The sequence below is a fragment of the Juglans microcarpa x Juglans regia genome, chromosome 6D, assembly GCF_004785595.1.
Source record: "Juglans microcarpa x Juglans regia isolate MS1-56 chromosome 6D, Jm3101_v1.0, whole genome shotgun sequence".
NCBI classification, from domain to species: Eukaryota; Viridiplantae; Streptophyta; class Magnoliopsida; order Fagales; family Juglandaceae; genus Juglans; species Juglans microcarpa x Juglans regia.
In genome coordinates this window covers 2642400-2662149 of record NC_054604.1, presented here as the reverse complement: position 1 = coordinate 2662149, position 19750 = coordinate 2642400, and the positions used below count along the sequence as shown (strand labels likewise).

The 19750-nt window shown below is 34.9% G+C and overlaps 1 protein-coding gene across 1 annotated transcript; it reads left to right on the top strand.

Annotated features, from left to right (window-relative positions):
• The first annotated feature begins 13391 nt into the window (after nt 1–13391).
• Nucleotides 13392–18132, top strand: LOC121234946 (galactinol--sucrose galactosyltransferase-like). The gene is made up of 4 exons (XM_041131103.1): nt 13392–14893; nt 16539–16716; nt 16815–17182; nt 17325–18132. The coding sequence occupies exons 1-4, from the start codon at nt 13634–13636 to the stop codon at nt 17892–17894; spliced, it is 2376 nt and encodes a 791-aa protein (XP_040987037.1). The 5' UTR covers nt 13392–13633; the 3' UTR covers nt 17895–18132.
• Nucleotides 18133–19750: the final 1618 nt, after the last annotated feature.

Genomic DNA, 19750 nt, shown 5'->3' with positions numbered 1-19750 from the left:
CTGAAATTACCCAAGTACCTCTGTAACACAGTGGAAATATCTATCAATTCACTCAACAAATTGGTTAGTCGTCAAGTATACAATTAATTTATTAATTAAGCAATAATATAAAATAAACGAAGTGCGTAACACCAAAATTGGTATCGAAGGGAAACCCTTTAAAGAACTTTTTAAAGGTAAAACCTTATGGGGCAACCAAACCCAAAAAATTCAATTTTATTATTTGAAAATCAATTACAAGTAAAGTTCAATTACAAAACTTTTGTCAATTGACACTCTTACTTGAGCAGACAGATGACCCATTTGTCTTCTACCGCAGTAGCAGCAAGAACCTCTAACGATTTTCAAATATTGGCTTTTCTCTTGGAATTCCAGTGGCTGAAACTCGACCAATCAATTCTCTAACATGGAGTATGCACGCACTAAAAAAAAGAGATAAAACACTAGAAAATTCTCATTTTCTCACACTCAAGTACCACTCTCTGAGAGAAACAGTATGAAAATTCTCCAAGGAATTTTCTCACCAAAATATGCATTGTAAAGTGCTCTAGAAAATATCTAGATCTGAATCCCTAAAAATCAAAATCTTAACCAGTAGAATCCCTTAAATAAACTATCTGGAAAAAGTTCTAGTTTCAGTAGGATTCTGCTGACGGATAGAATCTGTCGCGAAGACGTCTCCTGACGAATTTCTGACATGTCACAATAACTCTTCTCTGCAGTAACTGATATCTGTTCAGCTTCTGTTTTGGATAACTTCTTGATAGTTCGAAATTCTTTCTGCTTGATATATTCTTTTTGAATCTTCTATCCAGATCACTTGATATCTCCTATCTTTTCGAACATTCAATCTTGATCAAAAGTCTTTTGAACCTTTATCTATTTAACCACTTATCTTCGAATTCAAATATTCATAGATAAAGATAAAGACAAACCTTTATCTATTAATTTATTTATCTTTGAATTTAAATATTCATAGATAAAGATAAAGACAAATTACATTCATCCAATAATTCAAATAGGTCATAGTTATCTCTTAACCAACAAAATTTTACATCAATAATCTCTCCCTTTGGCAGATTGGTAACAAAACCAACTTGATAAATGTAATATAAAACCTATCAACAGTACAAACAGTTGACCAAGAGACCGAGTAGAGATTCCAGGTAAAAAATAATGACATAGAACAATGACTAAGATTAAATTTCACAAGATTTAAAATCTAACCATGTTCTAGTCTTGGAGTTGAATTATACCCATATTTTAGTTCTCCCCCCAATATTAATCTTTATTAATCAGAACAATAAAAATTCATTCAACTCTCCCTCAACAACACACTTACTCAAATTCCTCCTAAAACTCACAATACAAATTTCATAATACCCGAAGTAAATCAATCTTTCAATATATCTCCCCCTTTTTGTCAGTAATTTGACAAGACTCATAACTCTCATGTATCTCAACTTTTCATGGATTAAATGCATCTGATGTATGAGCATGAATGCAAGTAAAATCATGACAAAATGAATGAAGTAGTTTGGTTGAGATATAAATACAAAATATATTTTATATTTTCACCATTTTATTTATTTTATATAAACCAAAATAAATAAATAAATAAAATTTAACAAAATATTTATTTTTATATATAAGCAATGAGGCAAGTAACATACCTAGATGCATCTTAGTTCAAACATAATATCACTCACAAAAAAATATTCAATAGAGTACACCCTCTTCTTTGCAACAATCACAATGGATATTCACACCTCATAAGATCATCCATGTCAAAGTTCATGTGAGTATGTGAGTGAGCAAACTTATATAGGAAATTAACTCTTTATTTCTTTTTCTCTTCAATATATTTTTGATAAATTTATTCATGAGTATTTTTTTTCTTATAGATGCTCCCAAGAGATTGTCACTCACTTCAAAAATCAAATTTTATGCTAGGGCCTAGATACATGAATATCTCCTCCAAACACTAGTTTGCACAACCCTTTTTTTTTTTTCATCCATTTTTGTTGATCATTTTTTTCCACAATGATTTGAGCTACGATTCTTTCTAAGGACTTAAAAGATAGATCCGTGTATGGTATTTATCTTTTTCCACAATGATGTAACACCGACTTTTTCTATATGGATCAACTATTTGTGTTTCGCAAGTGAAGATCCATCTATTATTGTACTTGGTTCAACTAGTATTAGTCAATTCAAGGCATGGACTCCCTCTATGGTAAGCATCTCAATAATAAATATGAAACTTAATTATAATGTGCATACATATAAGTTCCTCACAGTGCTTTGTAAATGAACTTTGTCAAGATGACCCACATGGTTAGTATGCACAAAGTGGACTGCACAAAGTAGAGGGACGCATAAGTTCAAAAATTTATTTTGTGAGAACACGTGTGCTTAAACTTTTGACATATCAAGCATGCACTTCCTAAAAACAAAATAAAAACAAACTAGAAAAATAATGTATTTTACACTCAAAAACAAAAACTAAACAAAAGTGTATGTCCTAGGCTAATGATATGCAAGAAATGCAAGAACATATAAGTAGTCCTATCGCTTAATGTCACACACATGTTCATCTAAAGACTTTAGGAAAACCCTTATACGAACTTTTCAATAAGTATAGTTTTCCTCATCAAGGTGTGACATGACATATAATGATGACAACATGATTTACAGGGACAAGGATCACACTTGGATGAGTGAACCACGCTGTGATACCAATTGAAATTACCTAAGTACCCCTGTAACGCAGCGGAAATATCTACCAATTCACTCAACAAATTGGTTAGTCGTTAAGCATGCAATTAATTTATTAATTAAGCAATAATATAAAATAAATGAATTGCGTAACATCAAGATTGGTATCGAAGGGAAACCCTTTAAAGAACTCTTTAAAGATAAAACCCTACGGGACATCTAGACCTAAAAAATTCAATTTTATTATTTGAAAATCAATTACAAGTAAAATTCAATTACAAAACCTTTGTCAATTGACACTCTTATTTGACCAGACAAATGACTCATTTGTCTTCTACTGCAGTAGCAGCCAAAACCTCTAACGATCTTCAAACAATAGCTTTTCTCCTAAAACTCCAGTGGCTGAAACTCGACCAATCAATTCTCCATCATGGAGTATGCACGCACTAAAAAAGAGAGATAAAACACTAGAAAATTCTCATTTTCTCATACTCAAGTACCACTCTCTGAGAGAAACAATATGAAAATTCTCCAAGAAATTTTCTCACCAAAATATGCACTGTAAAGTGCTTTAGAAAATATCTAAATCTGAATTTCTAAAAATCTTAACCAGTAGAATCCATTAAATAAACTATCCGGAAAGAGTTATAGTTTCAGTAGGATTCTACTGATGGATAGAATCTGTTGAGAAGACGTCTCCTGACAGATTGCTGACATGTCACGATAACTCTTTTCTGCAGTAACTGATTTCTGTTCAGCTTCTGTTCTGGATAACTTCTTGATAGTTCGAAATTCTTTCTGCTTGAGATATTCTTTTTGAATCTTCTATCCAGATCATTTGATATCTCCTATCTTTTCAAATATTCAATCTTGATCAAAAGACTTTTGAATCTTTATCTATTTAACCACTTATATTAGAATTCAAATATTCATAGATAAAGATAAAGACAAACATTTATTTATTAATCTATTTATCATTGAATTTAAATATTAATAGATAAAGATAAAGACAAATTACATTCATCTAATAATTCAAATAGGTCTTAGTCATCTAATCCTAGATAACAAACTTTTACATCAACAATATAAAATGACAAGATGACAAGAATCTGAAAAATATTTTGAAATCTACCTAAAACACGTAATTAAAATGAGATTAGGACACAGATAAAAAGGCAAGTAAAACTTCGGACTTCCATCAACCGGATCCAATACTTTGATTTTTTTAATCCAAACTATACACACGATTAGGAATTATAACACCAAATTCTTAATCGGAAGATATGACAATATATTCATCTAATTTCTCAAATTTAATTCTAGAATCTATTCCCCCATTTACAAACCACAATTTCCATGTATAAAAAGGAATATCAGATCTAAAAATGATACTATGTTCACAAACAATAGTGTATCAAAATATTACATCAATAGCATGAATAACTTGTTTAAGTCACAATAATATATTCATAATCCTATAGCTCAATAAAATCAAATCATAACAAGATTTAATATAATTGCCTCAAACTTATAATATCTAAAACAAATAGAGAATTCAATCCTAGAATCATAAACAATAAAAGCTTAATCTATGAATTCAAATGTAGTTAAAATATTTTTACCAATCAATTTCTGCCCTAAGCTTTACCTAAAGTTTAATTCTCCATGGGAACACAAATATATATATATATATATATATATGTATATTCTTTTTTTTCTCCTCCAGAACTGTACACCCCCTCCCAAAAATCGTTCTCCGATTTGTATAGTCTTGCTTGTTGGAAGTGGAGAGAGTCCTACTTAGTTTGACTATTTGTCCTGCTTATTTTGAAAGGTCTTCTCACATCTATCCCCACCAACTCCCCATACATATTTGATATTTGAAAAGTTATCCATATTGTTGAAGAGCCATTTTCCAATTGAAAGTCCTGCATGCGTTGGAGTCCTACTCCTTTGAAGACTCTTATCCCTTCCACCAACCAACTTTTTCCTCAAATCTCGTGTCCACCAACCAACCCCCATCTATATCTTTATCTTTTTAAAAGTGTAGATCAATCTACCAACCCCCCACTTCCAATAATGCATTTCCTGAAAAGTCATTTTATCCTTAACTTGCATTTCGGCCTTTAAAATCTGAAGGATGTCAATGGCTCTGCATCTTTTTTTTAATGGGTTTTAACTCTAATTTTTTATGAATTCTAAAATTAAATATAAAAATGTATTTAAGAATATCTCAAAATAAATAGAAATTAAATTCAAGAAACTAAATTAATCTTATAATTTCTATTCATATTTTAACATTTTAGTTCAATTATAGAGTATTTAAAGTGCACTTTCGTACACTCATCAAGAATGCGAGGGGTGAGAGTCAAGATTAAGGGTACTTCTTTTATTGTTGAGGTACATGTGTTAATACTTGCAGGATGTGATATGGTTCTCGGAATGCAATGGTTACATCAGTTGGGCAAAGTGCTGTGGGATTTTCCTAAACTACTAATGTATTTTTCTGTGGAGGGCAAAGTAGTAAAATTGCAAGGGCTAACAGCCTCAAAGTTGATTGAAGAAGGGTCACTAAACAAGGGGAATAAGCTGGAAACCAAGGGAATCATTTTACAAGCATTAGAAAGGCAAGCTGAAAGGAGTAAAGGACAGAACCAAGAAATACCAACCTACATACAACACCTCTTAAAGCAATTCGGTGAATTTTTTGAGGAACCAAAAGGTCTACCTCCCAACTGATCCCATGACCTTGCCATTAACCTTATACCAAACATCAAACCCATATCCATGAGACACTATCGCTTCCCTTACTTCTAAAAAGATAAGATAGAAAAAAATAATCCGTGAGTTACTAGCTTTAGGAGTAAAAAGGCCTAGCTAAAGCTCATATTCTTCACCCGTCCTATTAGTGAGGAAGACGAATAGTACATGGAGGCTATGTGTTGATTACAGGGCCTAAATGGAGTCACCATTAAAGATAAATTCCCAATACCTGTAGTAGAGGAGCTGCTGGATGAATTACATGAGGCTGAGGTTTTCTCTAAGCTGGACCTATGGTTTGGGTACCACCCAATTAGAGTTAAATCTTCTGACATTCCCAAAACAGCTTTTAGGACCCATGAGGGTCACTACGAGTTCTTATTTATGACCTTTGGGCTAACTAACACTCCCTCTACCTTCCAAACCTTGATGAATGAGGTGTTCAAACCCCATTTGAGGATTTTCATCTTGGTCTTTTTCGATGATATCTTGATTTATAGTAGGTTGGAAACTAACCATTTAAGACACTTGTAGGTGGCTCTCGAGATCATAAGAAGTCACAGATCTTTGCTTAACTTTCTAAGTGCAGGTTCGGGTAACAGGAGATATCCTATTTGGGCCACTTGATTTCAACCCAAGGAGTAAGAGTAGATCTAGAAAAGTTTCAAGTCATGAATGATTGGCCCATTCTAGGGTCTATCAAGGCATTGAGGGGCTTATTGGGACTCACTGTATATTATAGAAGATTCATCAAAGGGTATGGGGAGATTGCTGGCCCACTTACCAGAATGTTGAAAAATGAGGGGTTCAAGTGGAGTGAAGAGGCAAAGAAACCCTTCTACAGGCTAAAAGAGGCTATCACCATTAACTATCAAATTTGACGCCTCAACCACTACCATTGGGGCTATTTTGATATAGCAGGGTAGGCCTATTGCCTATTTCAGCAAGGTTCTAAAAGGGAGGACCTTACTGTTATCGACCTACGAGAATGAGCTTTTTGCTCTCGTGTCCACAGTTGTGAAATGGAGACCCTATCTATTGGGAGGGACCTTTAAAGTCAAGAAAGATTAGCAAAGTCTCAAATACCTATTGGATCAAAGGGTGGGAACCCCGATAAAATAGAAATGGATTTCTAAGCTTATGAGTTATGACTTTGTGGTAGAGTACAAGAAGGGGATCGAGAACCGAGTAACAAATGCTTTTTCAAAAGTGGATTAAGAAGGGGAAGAGGACTTGATGCTAATTTCTTTTCCCACAGTGGATTGGCTCGATGAACTGAAGACTGCCTATACCACCAATGCAAAGGTACAATCACTGATTTTGATGTTTAATGAGAACAAATTAGGGCCTGAATATCCTATGAGATTAAACCTATTACTCTACAAATAGAGGTTGTATATCCCACACAACCTGGAGTTTAAAAAGAAAATCTTAGAGTTAGGACATAACAATCCTTGGGTGGGACATTCCGAGTTTGACAAAACCCTTAAGAGGATGAGAAAAGATTTCTTCTGGCTTGGGCTTAAGAGTGACAAACATTCTATTAGGGGGTGTGATTTGTCTCAAATAGTGAAATTCTCTAATGAATTGTCTAGTGGTTTATTCCAGCCACTTCCAATTCCATCTCAACCTTAGACCCAAATAACAATGGATTTTATAGAGGGCCTTTCAAACTCTAAGGGGTTTAATAGCATCTGGGTGGTTGTGGATCGCCTAACTAAGTACAACCATGTAACTCCACTGAAACAACCCTACACGGCCAAGGATTTAGCCACTATGTTTCTCAAGCACATCTTTAAGCTACATGGTCTACCTCAATCCATAGTCTCAGACCGAGATAGATCCTTCACCAGTAAGTTTTGGTAAGAGCTTTTCAGCTTGTAAGGCTCGAAATGGCTCTAAGTACAGCCTATCATCCCAAATTGATAGGCATACAAAGGTTGTAAATAAGATGATGGAAAATTTCCTAAGGTGCTTCTTAGGAGAGAGACCCCGAGATTGGGTATTTTCGATACCCTTGGCGGAGTGGTGGTATAACTCCACCCCTCACATGTCCACACATATGACTCCATCTCCCAAATGGTTAGAGTACGTAACTGTCACTGCATGAGTGGTGGATGTGGAAGATCACCTCAAAACCAGGGACCAGATATCTCGGCTGTTACAACACAACCTGCAAAAAGAACAAAATCACATGAAGCATTATGTTGACTTGCAAAGGAAGGAGAGGGAGACTAGGTCTATCTGAGACTCCAGCCATACAAACAGACCATGGTGGCACTCCGCAGTGGTAATAAACTAGCCCCACAATTTTTTGGGCCTTTTCAAATCTTACAAAGAGTGGGGAAAGTTGCTTACCGCTTGGATCTACCAGAATTTTCCAAGGTACATCCAACATTTCACGTGTCCCAACTCAAACAGAAGATGGGTTCTTCTTCCACTGTCATGCCTGAGCTGCCTCTCGTGGACGATAATGGGGTCATCAAACCAGAGCCTGAAGAAGTACTAGCTCGCAGAATGGTGAAATCAGGAAATCAGGCTTAGATCAAACTCCTCATCCACTGGCAAGGGCAAGATTCGGATGAAGCCACGTGGGAGACCTATACGACACTCAAGGAAAGGTTTCCCCACCTTGAGGGCTAGGTGTTTTAAAAGGGGGTGATATTGTAACGGCCATAGCTCAGATTTAAGGGTGGGGCGTGTTTAGTGAAGAAGAAGGTCTAAGGGCGTGGGGAAGGCGATGAGGAGTGAAGTGTTCTTTGTCAAAATGGGGTACTTCGATCGTTTAGGCTTCAACTAAAAGGGATTGAGATGGGCCACAGCAAGCGTGGCCATGGAGTGGGCTTCGGGCTGGATCACTAAGGCTGGAGCTTTATTGAGTTGGGGTTATTTTCATTGGGCCAGGAGGGTGTTCCCATGTGGCTCTTTATATGTTTTATTAGTTAATGACTTTATTCTTTTACTGGTTTTAGTCTTTAGAGTTTTACTTTATTTGGCCCATGGCCTCTATGCAGTTGTCTGTAGTGCATTCCCATTATTGTGTCTGTGGTCTGACAGTATATTTGCTGCCAACGTCCCTATAAGGATTATTCTGAATGTTAAGCATTTCTTGTCCTATCCTATCCATCTCACTCTCTAGTATTTTCTAGAGGTACTCTCCCTCGAAGAGAGCAAAGAAACCCTAAACCCATAGCTATACAAGAGATGTGTTACACTAGAATATGAGTAACATCACTTCTCTTCTTTCTTATTAGATTATGAAATTACTCTTTAGAGTCCTTGTACAATCAAATTGGTACGGAGAACGCACCAGCCTAGCCTCCACAATTCTAATAGCAAGATTCAATTTTCAAAATAATTTAATACTAATAATCTCTTATAAATAATCTTATTATATTAGAGGTGTGGATTGGACTTGTAAATATGATTATATATATATATATAAATTTCTATTTTTTATACATGATGTAGAGAATGACATGAATCGTATATATACGTTGCTAATTGCCATGAGAATGCATGGCCATAATTCTTGGCTTATGTGGTCAAATGTCTGTGGCCTGATTGACATAACTCTCTTCCTCTAAAATGAAGATCTGGAGTTTGAAACCTCCCTCACCCAAATGTATAAAGAAAAATAATTGTTGACTCGAGAAGTACTCGATGTTCCTAATTGATCATCCTCACGTCCTCACGTATATATGTGGGAGTTCACGTGCCTTTTCTTGTTCATATTATAATAATATGTATAAAGGATGGGTAGTGATAGAGTTACTACTCTATTACTATCCATCTACTACTCAAGAGCATTTCATACTTTTTGATTTTTTTTTATCATTTTTTAAAGTATTTTTTTAACATTCTTAATCATTAAAAAAAATTTAAAAAATGTATAACTTTATTAACACTCACTTTCTTAATCATTAAGTAAAATAAAAAAATAAAAAAAATAAATACAAAAAAAATAGTAAATAAGTAGTAATACGATAGTAATCCTATCATTATTCGTAAAGGCGCTTCATGTTTTCAACTTCTAACCGTCCCAAAACTACAGATATTGGTTACCTCCCATTCCCTTTTTATGGAATATTAATTGAGTATGTCTAATTAATTGTTAAATATATATAAAAATAAAATAAAAGGCCACCTTATTGATAATTAGGGTTTAATTGATCAACCACTCATTTTATAATTTTTTTTCATTGTCTGCATTAATTAGTATACTAATTAAGTAAAACAAACCCCTAGCTGTTATGTACTAGGGTCGATGGATGATCATAAACTCCTTTTTAGAATATAAATTAAATAGTTATACTTTTGGAATAGGCTGTCTCGATTTCGATTTGATTATTGATCACTATATATTAAATTTTAGAATAAGTAGTCATTAAATATCTGTCGATTTAGATTAAAGAAATTAAAACAAATAATCGATACATGAACATGATTTTAAAGATGATTTCATAAACAAAAATGTTCACGTATACCATACCATCATGATCTCGTTATTATTCTACTTAATTTGATAATATGATATTACATATAGGTTAATCAATTATTACATTTCTTATTTTTTAAAAAGGAATTAATCTAATAATCGGTTGCTATATATATATATATAATTAAGCAACTTTATAATAGTACAATCAATATAATAAAAGTAGGGTGAGTACGTGGTATATATATAACTAATAATTATAACAAACAGTTGATGTAAAAGTTTGGCTAGGACTAGGTGACTAGGTTGATAAGTTTGGATAGAACTAGGTGACTAGATGGATATAGGTTTGTAGTTAAGTTTGTTGGATGAATGTAAAGTATTTTATCTTTATCTATAAACATTTGAATTATGTCAAGAAGTTATTAGATAATGGTTTGGATAAGTCGAGACTATGTATAGCTGAAGTTTGAAAAGTCAAGAATTATCCAGTTGAAGAAATCTATATTTGCTGAGAAGACTTAGTACCAGGTGTCAATAGACGCATCAGCAAAATTGTTCCCAGGAGAGTCATTCCGTTAGCAGAATCCTATTATGCCTCAAATTTCTAACAGACTCAATCCATTAGCATAGTCCTACTGCAGATCAAATACTAATCGAAATATTTATGATGGAGATTTCGACTGGATGATTATCTTTTTGATCATATTTTCCAGAACTTGGAGAGATTGCAGAATGATCCAAGTGTTTGAGGGTGAGAAATTTCTAGTTCTTTTTTTCTCTTTCTATTATTGAGTGCGTGCTTACTCCATATTGGAGTTTGATTGATCGAGTTCAGATACTGGAGTTACAGGAGAGAAGTCAATAGTTTGAAAATCGCCAGAGGTTCTGACTACTACTACGGTAGAGGCCAATGTTGGGTCAAATAATAGAGTCAATTAGCAAATGTTTTGTAATTGAGAATTACTTATAATTAATTTTCAAATAATAAAATTGATTTTTCTAAATTTGGCTTCCCAGTAAAGTTTTACTTTTGAGGACTTTTTTAAAGAGTTTTCCTACCTAATCAAATTTGGTGTTACGTACTTTATTTACTTTATGAATATAAATGATTATCAAATTATTGCATTATTGATTACTAATAAATTTATTGAGTGATTTGATAAATCGTTGTATTATAATACAGGAGTACGTGAGTAATTTCAATAACTAATCATCATGTAAATGTATATTCGATGGATCATCGGGCCAGTATTGTTAGAAAATTAGAGCATGCAATATGCAAGCGCTGCAAGGAAAATGAAGCTAGGCCAATCTTGTAAGAGGGCCAAGAATATTTGTACGTCTGATATTTGAATGGAAAACGTTTGATTCTAGATCGATTCTTTGTATTAATTTGTCCAGAATGACAGTACTGCATGCCACGTTAATTGCATGCGTACGTACGTGGTATTCTGAGCAAAAACAAGAACATATATAAAGCCAGAAATGAGGGTCGACGTTACTAATAAAGACCACCCATTAAAGTTACGTTAATTGGGCTTCGGCTTCGGCTTCTTTTAATCATGAGATGCTTGCTTGCTTGCTTTGCTTGAATTTTAAAGGACCGCAAAAATATATTATTATAATATTCCTTGTGTTTCTTTTTCGTTCTTTCTTCAGCATCATCCTAGCTAGCATCTTCAATCTTCATGTTTTGTTCTGTTTATTTATTTTTTAAATATATATATATATATATATTTTCCTTTTTGTCGGTGGAATGTACGACGTAGGATTGCGATCTTATTGATTTTTGTGGAGCCCTTGAAAGTTAAAATGTTTCTGGTGATATTTTTCTTTATCTTTTTCTCGTGAGGCCGGGAAGCTTCTAGTCCTGGTCGCGACTTTTATGTTGAGTAAAGTAACGTATAATCGTAAAATATATAAATATCCTCTGATTATTTTAAAAATATTAAAATTTATTATTAAAAAATTAATTTTTTTTAAATCTATATTAATTATTTTTTTAAATAATTATATAGTACTTATACAATCATAATTACATAAACTATATATAAGTTTGATGGGCTCATGACCATCAGATGACACAACACTACAGTCATGAAATTTGAAAAAAATCTATTTAAAGTTTTAAAATTTATCTTAATTTATCTCAACTTATCATTATAATTTTTTTAAATTTTAACATAAAATATAATAAATAATTTAATTTTTTTTAATTTTAAAATAATAATAATATTAAAAAATAATATTTTAATAATATTTTATCATTTCAATTTAATTTAATTTAATTTAATTCAGTTTAATATTTAAACGCAAACTAAGAAAGAGCATAAAGAAAGTGGAAAGGATGCTTGCCCTAGTACTCTTGCCCAAGGTTAGCCGCTCACAGTTGATTTTTGTGGTAAAAAAAGCTCAAGAAACATCGGAATAAAGACCGAAGAGGCATCCAACATTAACCTCTGCTGGAATAAAGGAAAAAGATGATGAATTAATTGCAAATGTCCTCTTAAAGTAGATCATGGTAGACCCATGATCCTGGCCTGTACGTAGCTTGGAATTCATGATGACCTGACCACTGACCCCACCATGCAGCTAGCTCAAAGAAAAATGGTCGTGCAGTTTCCATGCATGCACGCGGCTGCATAGATCGATCTACCATGTCTGATCTATCAGCATATGTACGATATATCTACTGCGGGCTTAGAAAAAAATATATATACCTACCGTGGAAGAAGTACAAACCTATCTATAAGACTACATGCATGCATGCTGCGAAAATTGCATGCTCTCACTGCATATTATATAGAAAGAAATATTGGTTGTAATAATTTCAGCCCCAAATCATGATGGGACACTAGGCATAGAATGAATCATAACACCTTTTATAATATATTTTATAAAAATAATGATATGCATTATACCATCACCTTATTTTAATTGTATTAAATAATATGTATTATATTTATTATTATTAAATAAAAAAAATATGTAATAAATAATTATTTAATAATAATAAATATATCACATCATACTTAATAAGATGAAAGTAAAATAGTAGTATAGTATATATAAATTTTCATTTTATAATATATGTATCTTATAAAATAATAATATTTTTATAAAATAATATTGTTAGTTTTATAATATATTTTATAAAAATAATTTTTTTTATAAAATATTATTATGTAAAATATATTTTTCGAAAATTAATTAGGTCCCTCGATCGGATTCCAATAGCGTAGGAGGGGATCAACCTGATCAGGGTCTTTATAATATATTATAAGTTGTGGCCGGTTGGTTACATGAATAGTATATAAACAAATATATTTGTAAAAATAAATTTCTTCATTTCGGAGCATCAAGAAGTCATAATTAAACAGCTGAAATGACTATTATACCCTCCCCTACAAATAGCCGACAGTGTGATCTAGAATGTCCTACTCGAAAGCTAAACTTCAACTTGCAGCTTGTTTCTATACATGCTCGAGCAAACCACGACCAAGCTTCTCCTCCGTACCAATAATATTTCACTTCGAGATTCCAAAATAAACGTACATCTGAAGTTGTATATAAACCCCTCCTTAGCGCTCCGTTTAGGCACCAAACCAAATTATATGACTACCTCCAGCCCCCAGTACCTTCCTAGCTGTCCCTGATCTCCTCCCTCCAAGCTATATATCTTGTTTGCATAGACCTACCTCCGGTGTCCTTCCAATGGCGCCTCCGAGCTTAAGCAAAGAAACTCTAGGCGTAATGGACCGGCTCCTTGATGGCAACATAGCACCCTTGTCCATAACCTTGGAAGGATCAAACTTTCTTGCTAGTGGCCATCCAATTCTCACTGAAGTCCCTCTCAACATTGTCGCCACACCCTCATCATCATCATCCTTTGACGTCTCTCTAGAAAAGACCAAGAACATGAACATGGTCGGCTGCTTCGTGGGGTTCGATGCTGAGGAGCCGAAGAGCCGTCACTTGGTTCCCGTCGGCAAGCTCAGGGGGATAAGATTCATGAGCATATTCAGGTTCAAAGTCTGGTGGACAACGCACTGGACCGGAATCTGCGGTGGGGATACGGAACACGAGACCCAGATGATGATTTTGGAGAACAATATTGACCTCGGGCGCCCCTACGTTCTCATGCTTCCACTCATTGAGGGGCCATTCAGAGCATCTCTGCAACCTGGGATTGATGACTACGTGGACGTCTGCATGGAGAGCGGCTCCACACGTGTCTGTGCGTCCAGCTTCAGGAGCTGCTTGTACATGCACGTGGGAGATGATCCTTATAATCTAGTCAAGGAGGCCATGAAAGTGATCAGGGACCACTTGGGAACCTTTAGGCTTCTCGAAGAGAAAACCCCACCAGGTATAGTTGACAAGTTCGGTTGGTGCACTTGGGATGCATTTTACCTTAAAGTGCATCCCATGGGGGTTTGGGAAGGGGTCAAGGGCCTTGTGGACGGCGGGTGCCCTCCAGGAATGGTCCTGATTGATGATGGGTGGCAGTCCATTTCTCATGATGATGACCCCATCAGTGATGATCAGGAGGGCATGAATAGGACGGCTGCTGGTGAACAAATGCCATGTAGGCTCATAAAGTTTGAGGAAAATTATAAGTTCAGGGACTACCAAAGCCCTAGATCTAGAGGGGCTTCTGATAAAGGGATGGGTGCCTTTGTTAGGGACCTTAAGGAAGAGTTTAAGAGCGTGGAGCATGTGTATGTATGGCATGCACTTTGTGGGTATTGGGGTGGGGTTAGACCCAATGTCCCAGGCATGCCGGAGTGTAGGGTCATTGCTCCTAAGCTGTCGGAGGGATTGAAGATGACAATGGAAGATCTGGCGGTGGACAAGATCGTGAACAATGGGGTGGGGTTGGTCCCAGCGGAGCTCGTCCACAAGATGTACGAGGGGCTTCACTCGCGTCTTGCGTCGGTGGGAATTGACGGTGTCAAGGTCGACGTCATACACGTAAGTTCTGTAAACCTCTAGCTTCTGTTCTAAAACAAAAATCACTTCAGTGCAATGGATTTGTTGCGACTACATAGTGATTTTTTGATGATGCTCGAAAGAGTTAATCTAGCCGCCATTAAATAAAAACAATATTTTTTAATATTTTGTTCTATTTTTACCTGACTCGATAATCCAAGCATTTAGTTTATAAAGGATATGTACTGAAAATTGAAGTATTTGCAACAGTACTCTTGGATGACAACCAGCATTGGGTTGGCATTCTACAAATTTTGATTAATATTTAACTTTTTTTATATTTTTAACTAATCATTCAAAATTTAAAATCTGTATTAGTAATCACATTCTCTATAATAATAAAATTTTATTATTTTTATTACTTTAAATTAATTTTATTTTATTTTCATAATCTTTAATAACCTCTAACAATCATATTCATTTTTATTTTCACAATCCAATAATCTATGATATAATATTCTCATATGTATATAGATGATAAAATCTCATATGAATAAAAATCTCATATCTATAATATAATAATCTCAAAAAATATTTTTAAACTTGCTATAGTTCTTTTTATATTTGAAAAGAAGAATGGATTTACTGTAACTTATATATTGGATGAAAATAATTTAGCAAATTTAATGTGGAGCAAATATGGATGATATTTGCTAAATTTGAAGATGAAAAGGCATTTGGCTAATTCAATGACAATGCTCTAATTATTCTTATATATACAGGTGCATGTGATCACACTTAGGCTCGTTTGGATGGTAAAATGAGATGAGATTTTTAGATGAAAATAAAAAATTAAATAAAAAATTGTTAGAATATTATTTTTTAATATTATTATTATTTTGAGATTTGAAAAAGTTGAATTGTTTATTATATTTTGTGTAAAAATTTAAAAAGTTGCAATGATGAAATGAAATGAAGCAGTTCTGTATCCAAATGGGCATTAAGGAATTAAGGCCTCTTTTATTTTCAGAAAACATCTTATCTCATCTAATCATTACAACTTTTTCAACTTTCAATACAAAATAAAATAAATAATTTAATTTTTTCAAATATCAAAATAAAAATAATATTAAAAAATATATTTTAACAATATTTTATTCAACTCTTTAACTCTAATTTCAATTAATTTCATCTCATCTTCAAAAGGAAACGATCTTAAATGTTTGCGCACAAAGCTCTGTATAATTTTCACTTTGATGCGAAAAACAATTGCAGCTAGCTGTGAAGTACCCGTAAACAAAATTAGCTCTAGATCTCTCACATTAAATACCTGACAAAGTTGCTCATTGTCACCCTCGGGAACCCTGGAAGAAACATAAGATCTCATCCCTCTTCCATGAATAGTATATGTTGCTATTAAAAATCTTTTCTTCTCCTTCTAATTACTTACATTTAGATCTAGAAAGGCTAAATTGACAATTGACAAACCGACTCGATAAGGCCCCGACGTGGTTCCTGTGGTGAGCTCTCTCGGAATTAGCTGGGCCTATTTTGGAGTTTTATGTACTCTTGCTCTGTTGGACAGAGAAGCAAATATGAAGTTTTGCTCTGGGTTGATGCCTTGATGGTGAGGTTCCCCTAGCATAATAGCTAGAGAGAGTTTAATGTTTGTATTTGGTGTTTGCAGTTGCTTGAGATGCTATCAGAGGAATTTGGTGGTCGGGTTGAGCTGGCCAAAGCTTATTACAAGGCCTTGACTGCTTCTGTTAGGAAACACTTCAAAGGGAATGGTGTCATTGCTAGCATGGAGCACTGCAATGACTTCATGTTCCTTGGAACTGAGGCCATAGCGCTGGGACGTGTTGGTATGTCTCTATCTCTCTCCATATGTTTTCCATCTTTAGAGATACTAACGATAGAATCCAACATTAACCCTTTTTTCCCCTGTAATGCATATATATAGGAGATGATTTTTGGTGCACTGACCCCTCGGGGGATCCAAATGGGACATTTTGGCTTCAAGGGTGTCACATGGTGCACTGTGCCTACAACAGCTTGTGGATGGGGAATTTCATACACCCAGATTGGGACATGTTCCAATCTACTCACCCATGTGCCGAGTTCCACGCCGCATCCCGGGCTATTTCCGGTGGACCGATTTATGTAAGCGACTCTGTTGGAAAGCACAACTTTGAGTTGCTTAAGAGCCTAGTGTTGCCTGATGGGTCTATTTTGCGATGCCAGTACTATGCTCTTCCCACTAGAGATTGCCTATTTGAAGATCCACTACAAGATGGGAGAACAATGCTCAAGATTTGGAACCTTAACAAAGTAAGAAGATCACCCTCTTCCAAGTTTCAGCTAGCTGTTTATCTATGGAATGTGTTCAAAACATATTCTAATGTTGGAGACTGATCTACTACTATCTATTTTAGTCAATTAACATTAATGCTTGTTCTCTAATATGCCACAGTACACGGGAGTTCTAGGACTCTTCAACTGTCAAGGTGGAGGGTGGTGCCCTGAATCCAGGCGTAACAAAAGCGCCTCAGGATTTTCACACGCTGTCACCTGCTCGGCAAGTCCCAGGGAAATCGAGTGGAACAATGGAGAACACCCAATTCCAATAAAAGGGGTTGATATATTTGCTGTATATATTTTCCAGGAAAAGAAACTGAAGCTCTTGAAGTCATCAGATCAGGGGATGCACATTTCACTTGAGCCATTTACTTTTGAGCTTCTAACTGTTTCCCCAGTGACGACGTTGCAATCGAATAAATCAATTCAATTTGCACCAATCGGATTAGTGAACATGCTAAACTCCGGTGGTGCAATTCAGTCGCTTGAATTTGATGATGAAGAAAAATTGGTGAGAGTTGGAGTGAGGGGAAGTGGAGAACTAAGAGTGTTTGCATCAGAGAAACCAATGAGTTGCAGGATTGATGGAATGGCTGTTGAGTTTAGTTATAGTGAGAAGATGATCGTTGTGCAAGTTACATGGTCTAAATCCTCAAGATTATCAGTAGTTGAGTACTCATTTTGAGTTAGAAAGGATGCTGCTTCGCCAGAACATAAGTGCTTGTTATATGGTGTAATCGAAGTTCAAACAATGCAAGTCTACTCTGCAGCTGCAGGCTATCCACCCCACCTTCCCTCTTTTTCTATATATCTTCTCTTTCTCACAAGCATTGATCTTTAGATGGGTCGACGTAAAGAAAACTTCTGGAAATGACATTACTCTTATGTGACCTGACAAACTAGGATAAGATTCCATTGGGAAATGCTCCTTTTGATGGGAAAACTTTTAGCCAGGTATAGATGACTTAGTAACACTCGTCTTATTACAAGATGTTATGTCATTGAATTTGCTGATACAAGTAGTGAGACATATGAGCCATAGAATTAGTATGATCCATAGAACCAGAAGAACAGAAGTATTATATATGTATACTACCTAGTAAGTACTCCCTTTGATGTTATGAGACTATCTTCCAATGTCTCCAAACCTCCAACTTAATTATAAGGTCTTTTATCCCTTAGCATAACTATGATATATGTCGCATTTGATCTCAATACTGAGAATAAAATCTTTGATATTATAAAGAATTAAACATTAAAATAGTCTCTGCGGTTTGTCTTTAATTTTGATAGATTAAACCTCGAAACTCTAATTTTGGAACTCTTTACTCATTTTTAACTTTAATCTGATACTTTAATCAGTTTTAATTTTAGAATAGCATTTTTGGTCAATATATTGTTAAAACATTCGTCAAAATTCTATAATAGCACCAGTAAATTGATGTCATGCACGTTTTGTCTAAAAATAAAAATATTTTTTAAAATTGCCAAAGGGGAAGGAAGCTTTTCGTTCTCTGGAGGTCCTTTTCTCTCTACCTATCTGTTGGTATCCTTCCATTTCCTCTGCCTAGAGGGAGGTTGGAGCTTCGACTCCTCCCTCCCTCCTTTAATCTGGCCAATGCCGGAATTGTTTATAGAGTTTTTTTCTCCTTTTTCAAGATGCGCCAATCTACTACCTACCTGCCACCTATGACCACCACGCGCCTCGCTAGTAGACTTTCTAGCCGTCAATCTATTAGACGGTCGAAGAAAATTGCTTAAAAGAGCAGCGCGTGAGTCTCACGCACCGCCGCACCAAAGAGAGCTTGCCGCCGTCATGCATAGCACTGCTAGGATCAGTGGCTTCAGATCTCTCAAAAATTGATGCCATGCACGTTTTGTCTAAAAATAAAAATATTTAAAAAAAAACACCATGCACGCTCTATTTCTAGGTGCGGTTGCACTACCCAAGCATCAACACTTAGGAGACCCAAGCCGTGCCACCTGGGTCTTGCGGGCCAAGCTGCAGTGCCTGGGTCTTATAAGAGGAAAAATGGAAATGCTAGATAATGTGAAAAAAATTTTAAAAATTTGTAGTATTGCATCAAAAATATAAAATACAAGAATATATATAGTACAATAGCTAATGTACATCCTAACTATGGTGCACGCGATACATGTGATTAAAAATAATCTTTATACAATAGACTGGTAATAGCCCCCTCAAGCTGGAACATGTAAGTTAAGGACGCCGAGCTTGCTAAGAAGAGTATGAAATCGATCTGACCCCAAAGGCTTGGTGAAAAAAATACCCAACTATTGTTCAGAAGAAACATGTAGAGTGACTATAGTCCCAATTTGAATCATATCTCTAACTAAATGACAATCTATTTCAATATATTTAGCTCTTTCATGAAAAATAGAGTTAGTGATAATGTAAAGAGCTACTTGACTATCACAATACAGCACAAAAGGAGAGGAAAAATGAAACACCAAAATCAGCAAACAAAGAAATAAGCCATTTGATTTCACAGCAAGTAGAAGCCATTGAACGATACTCAG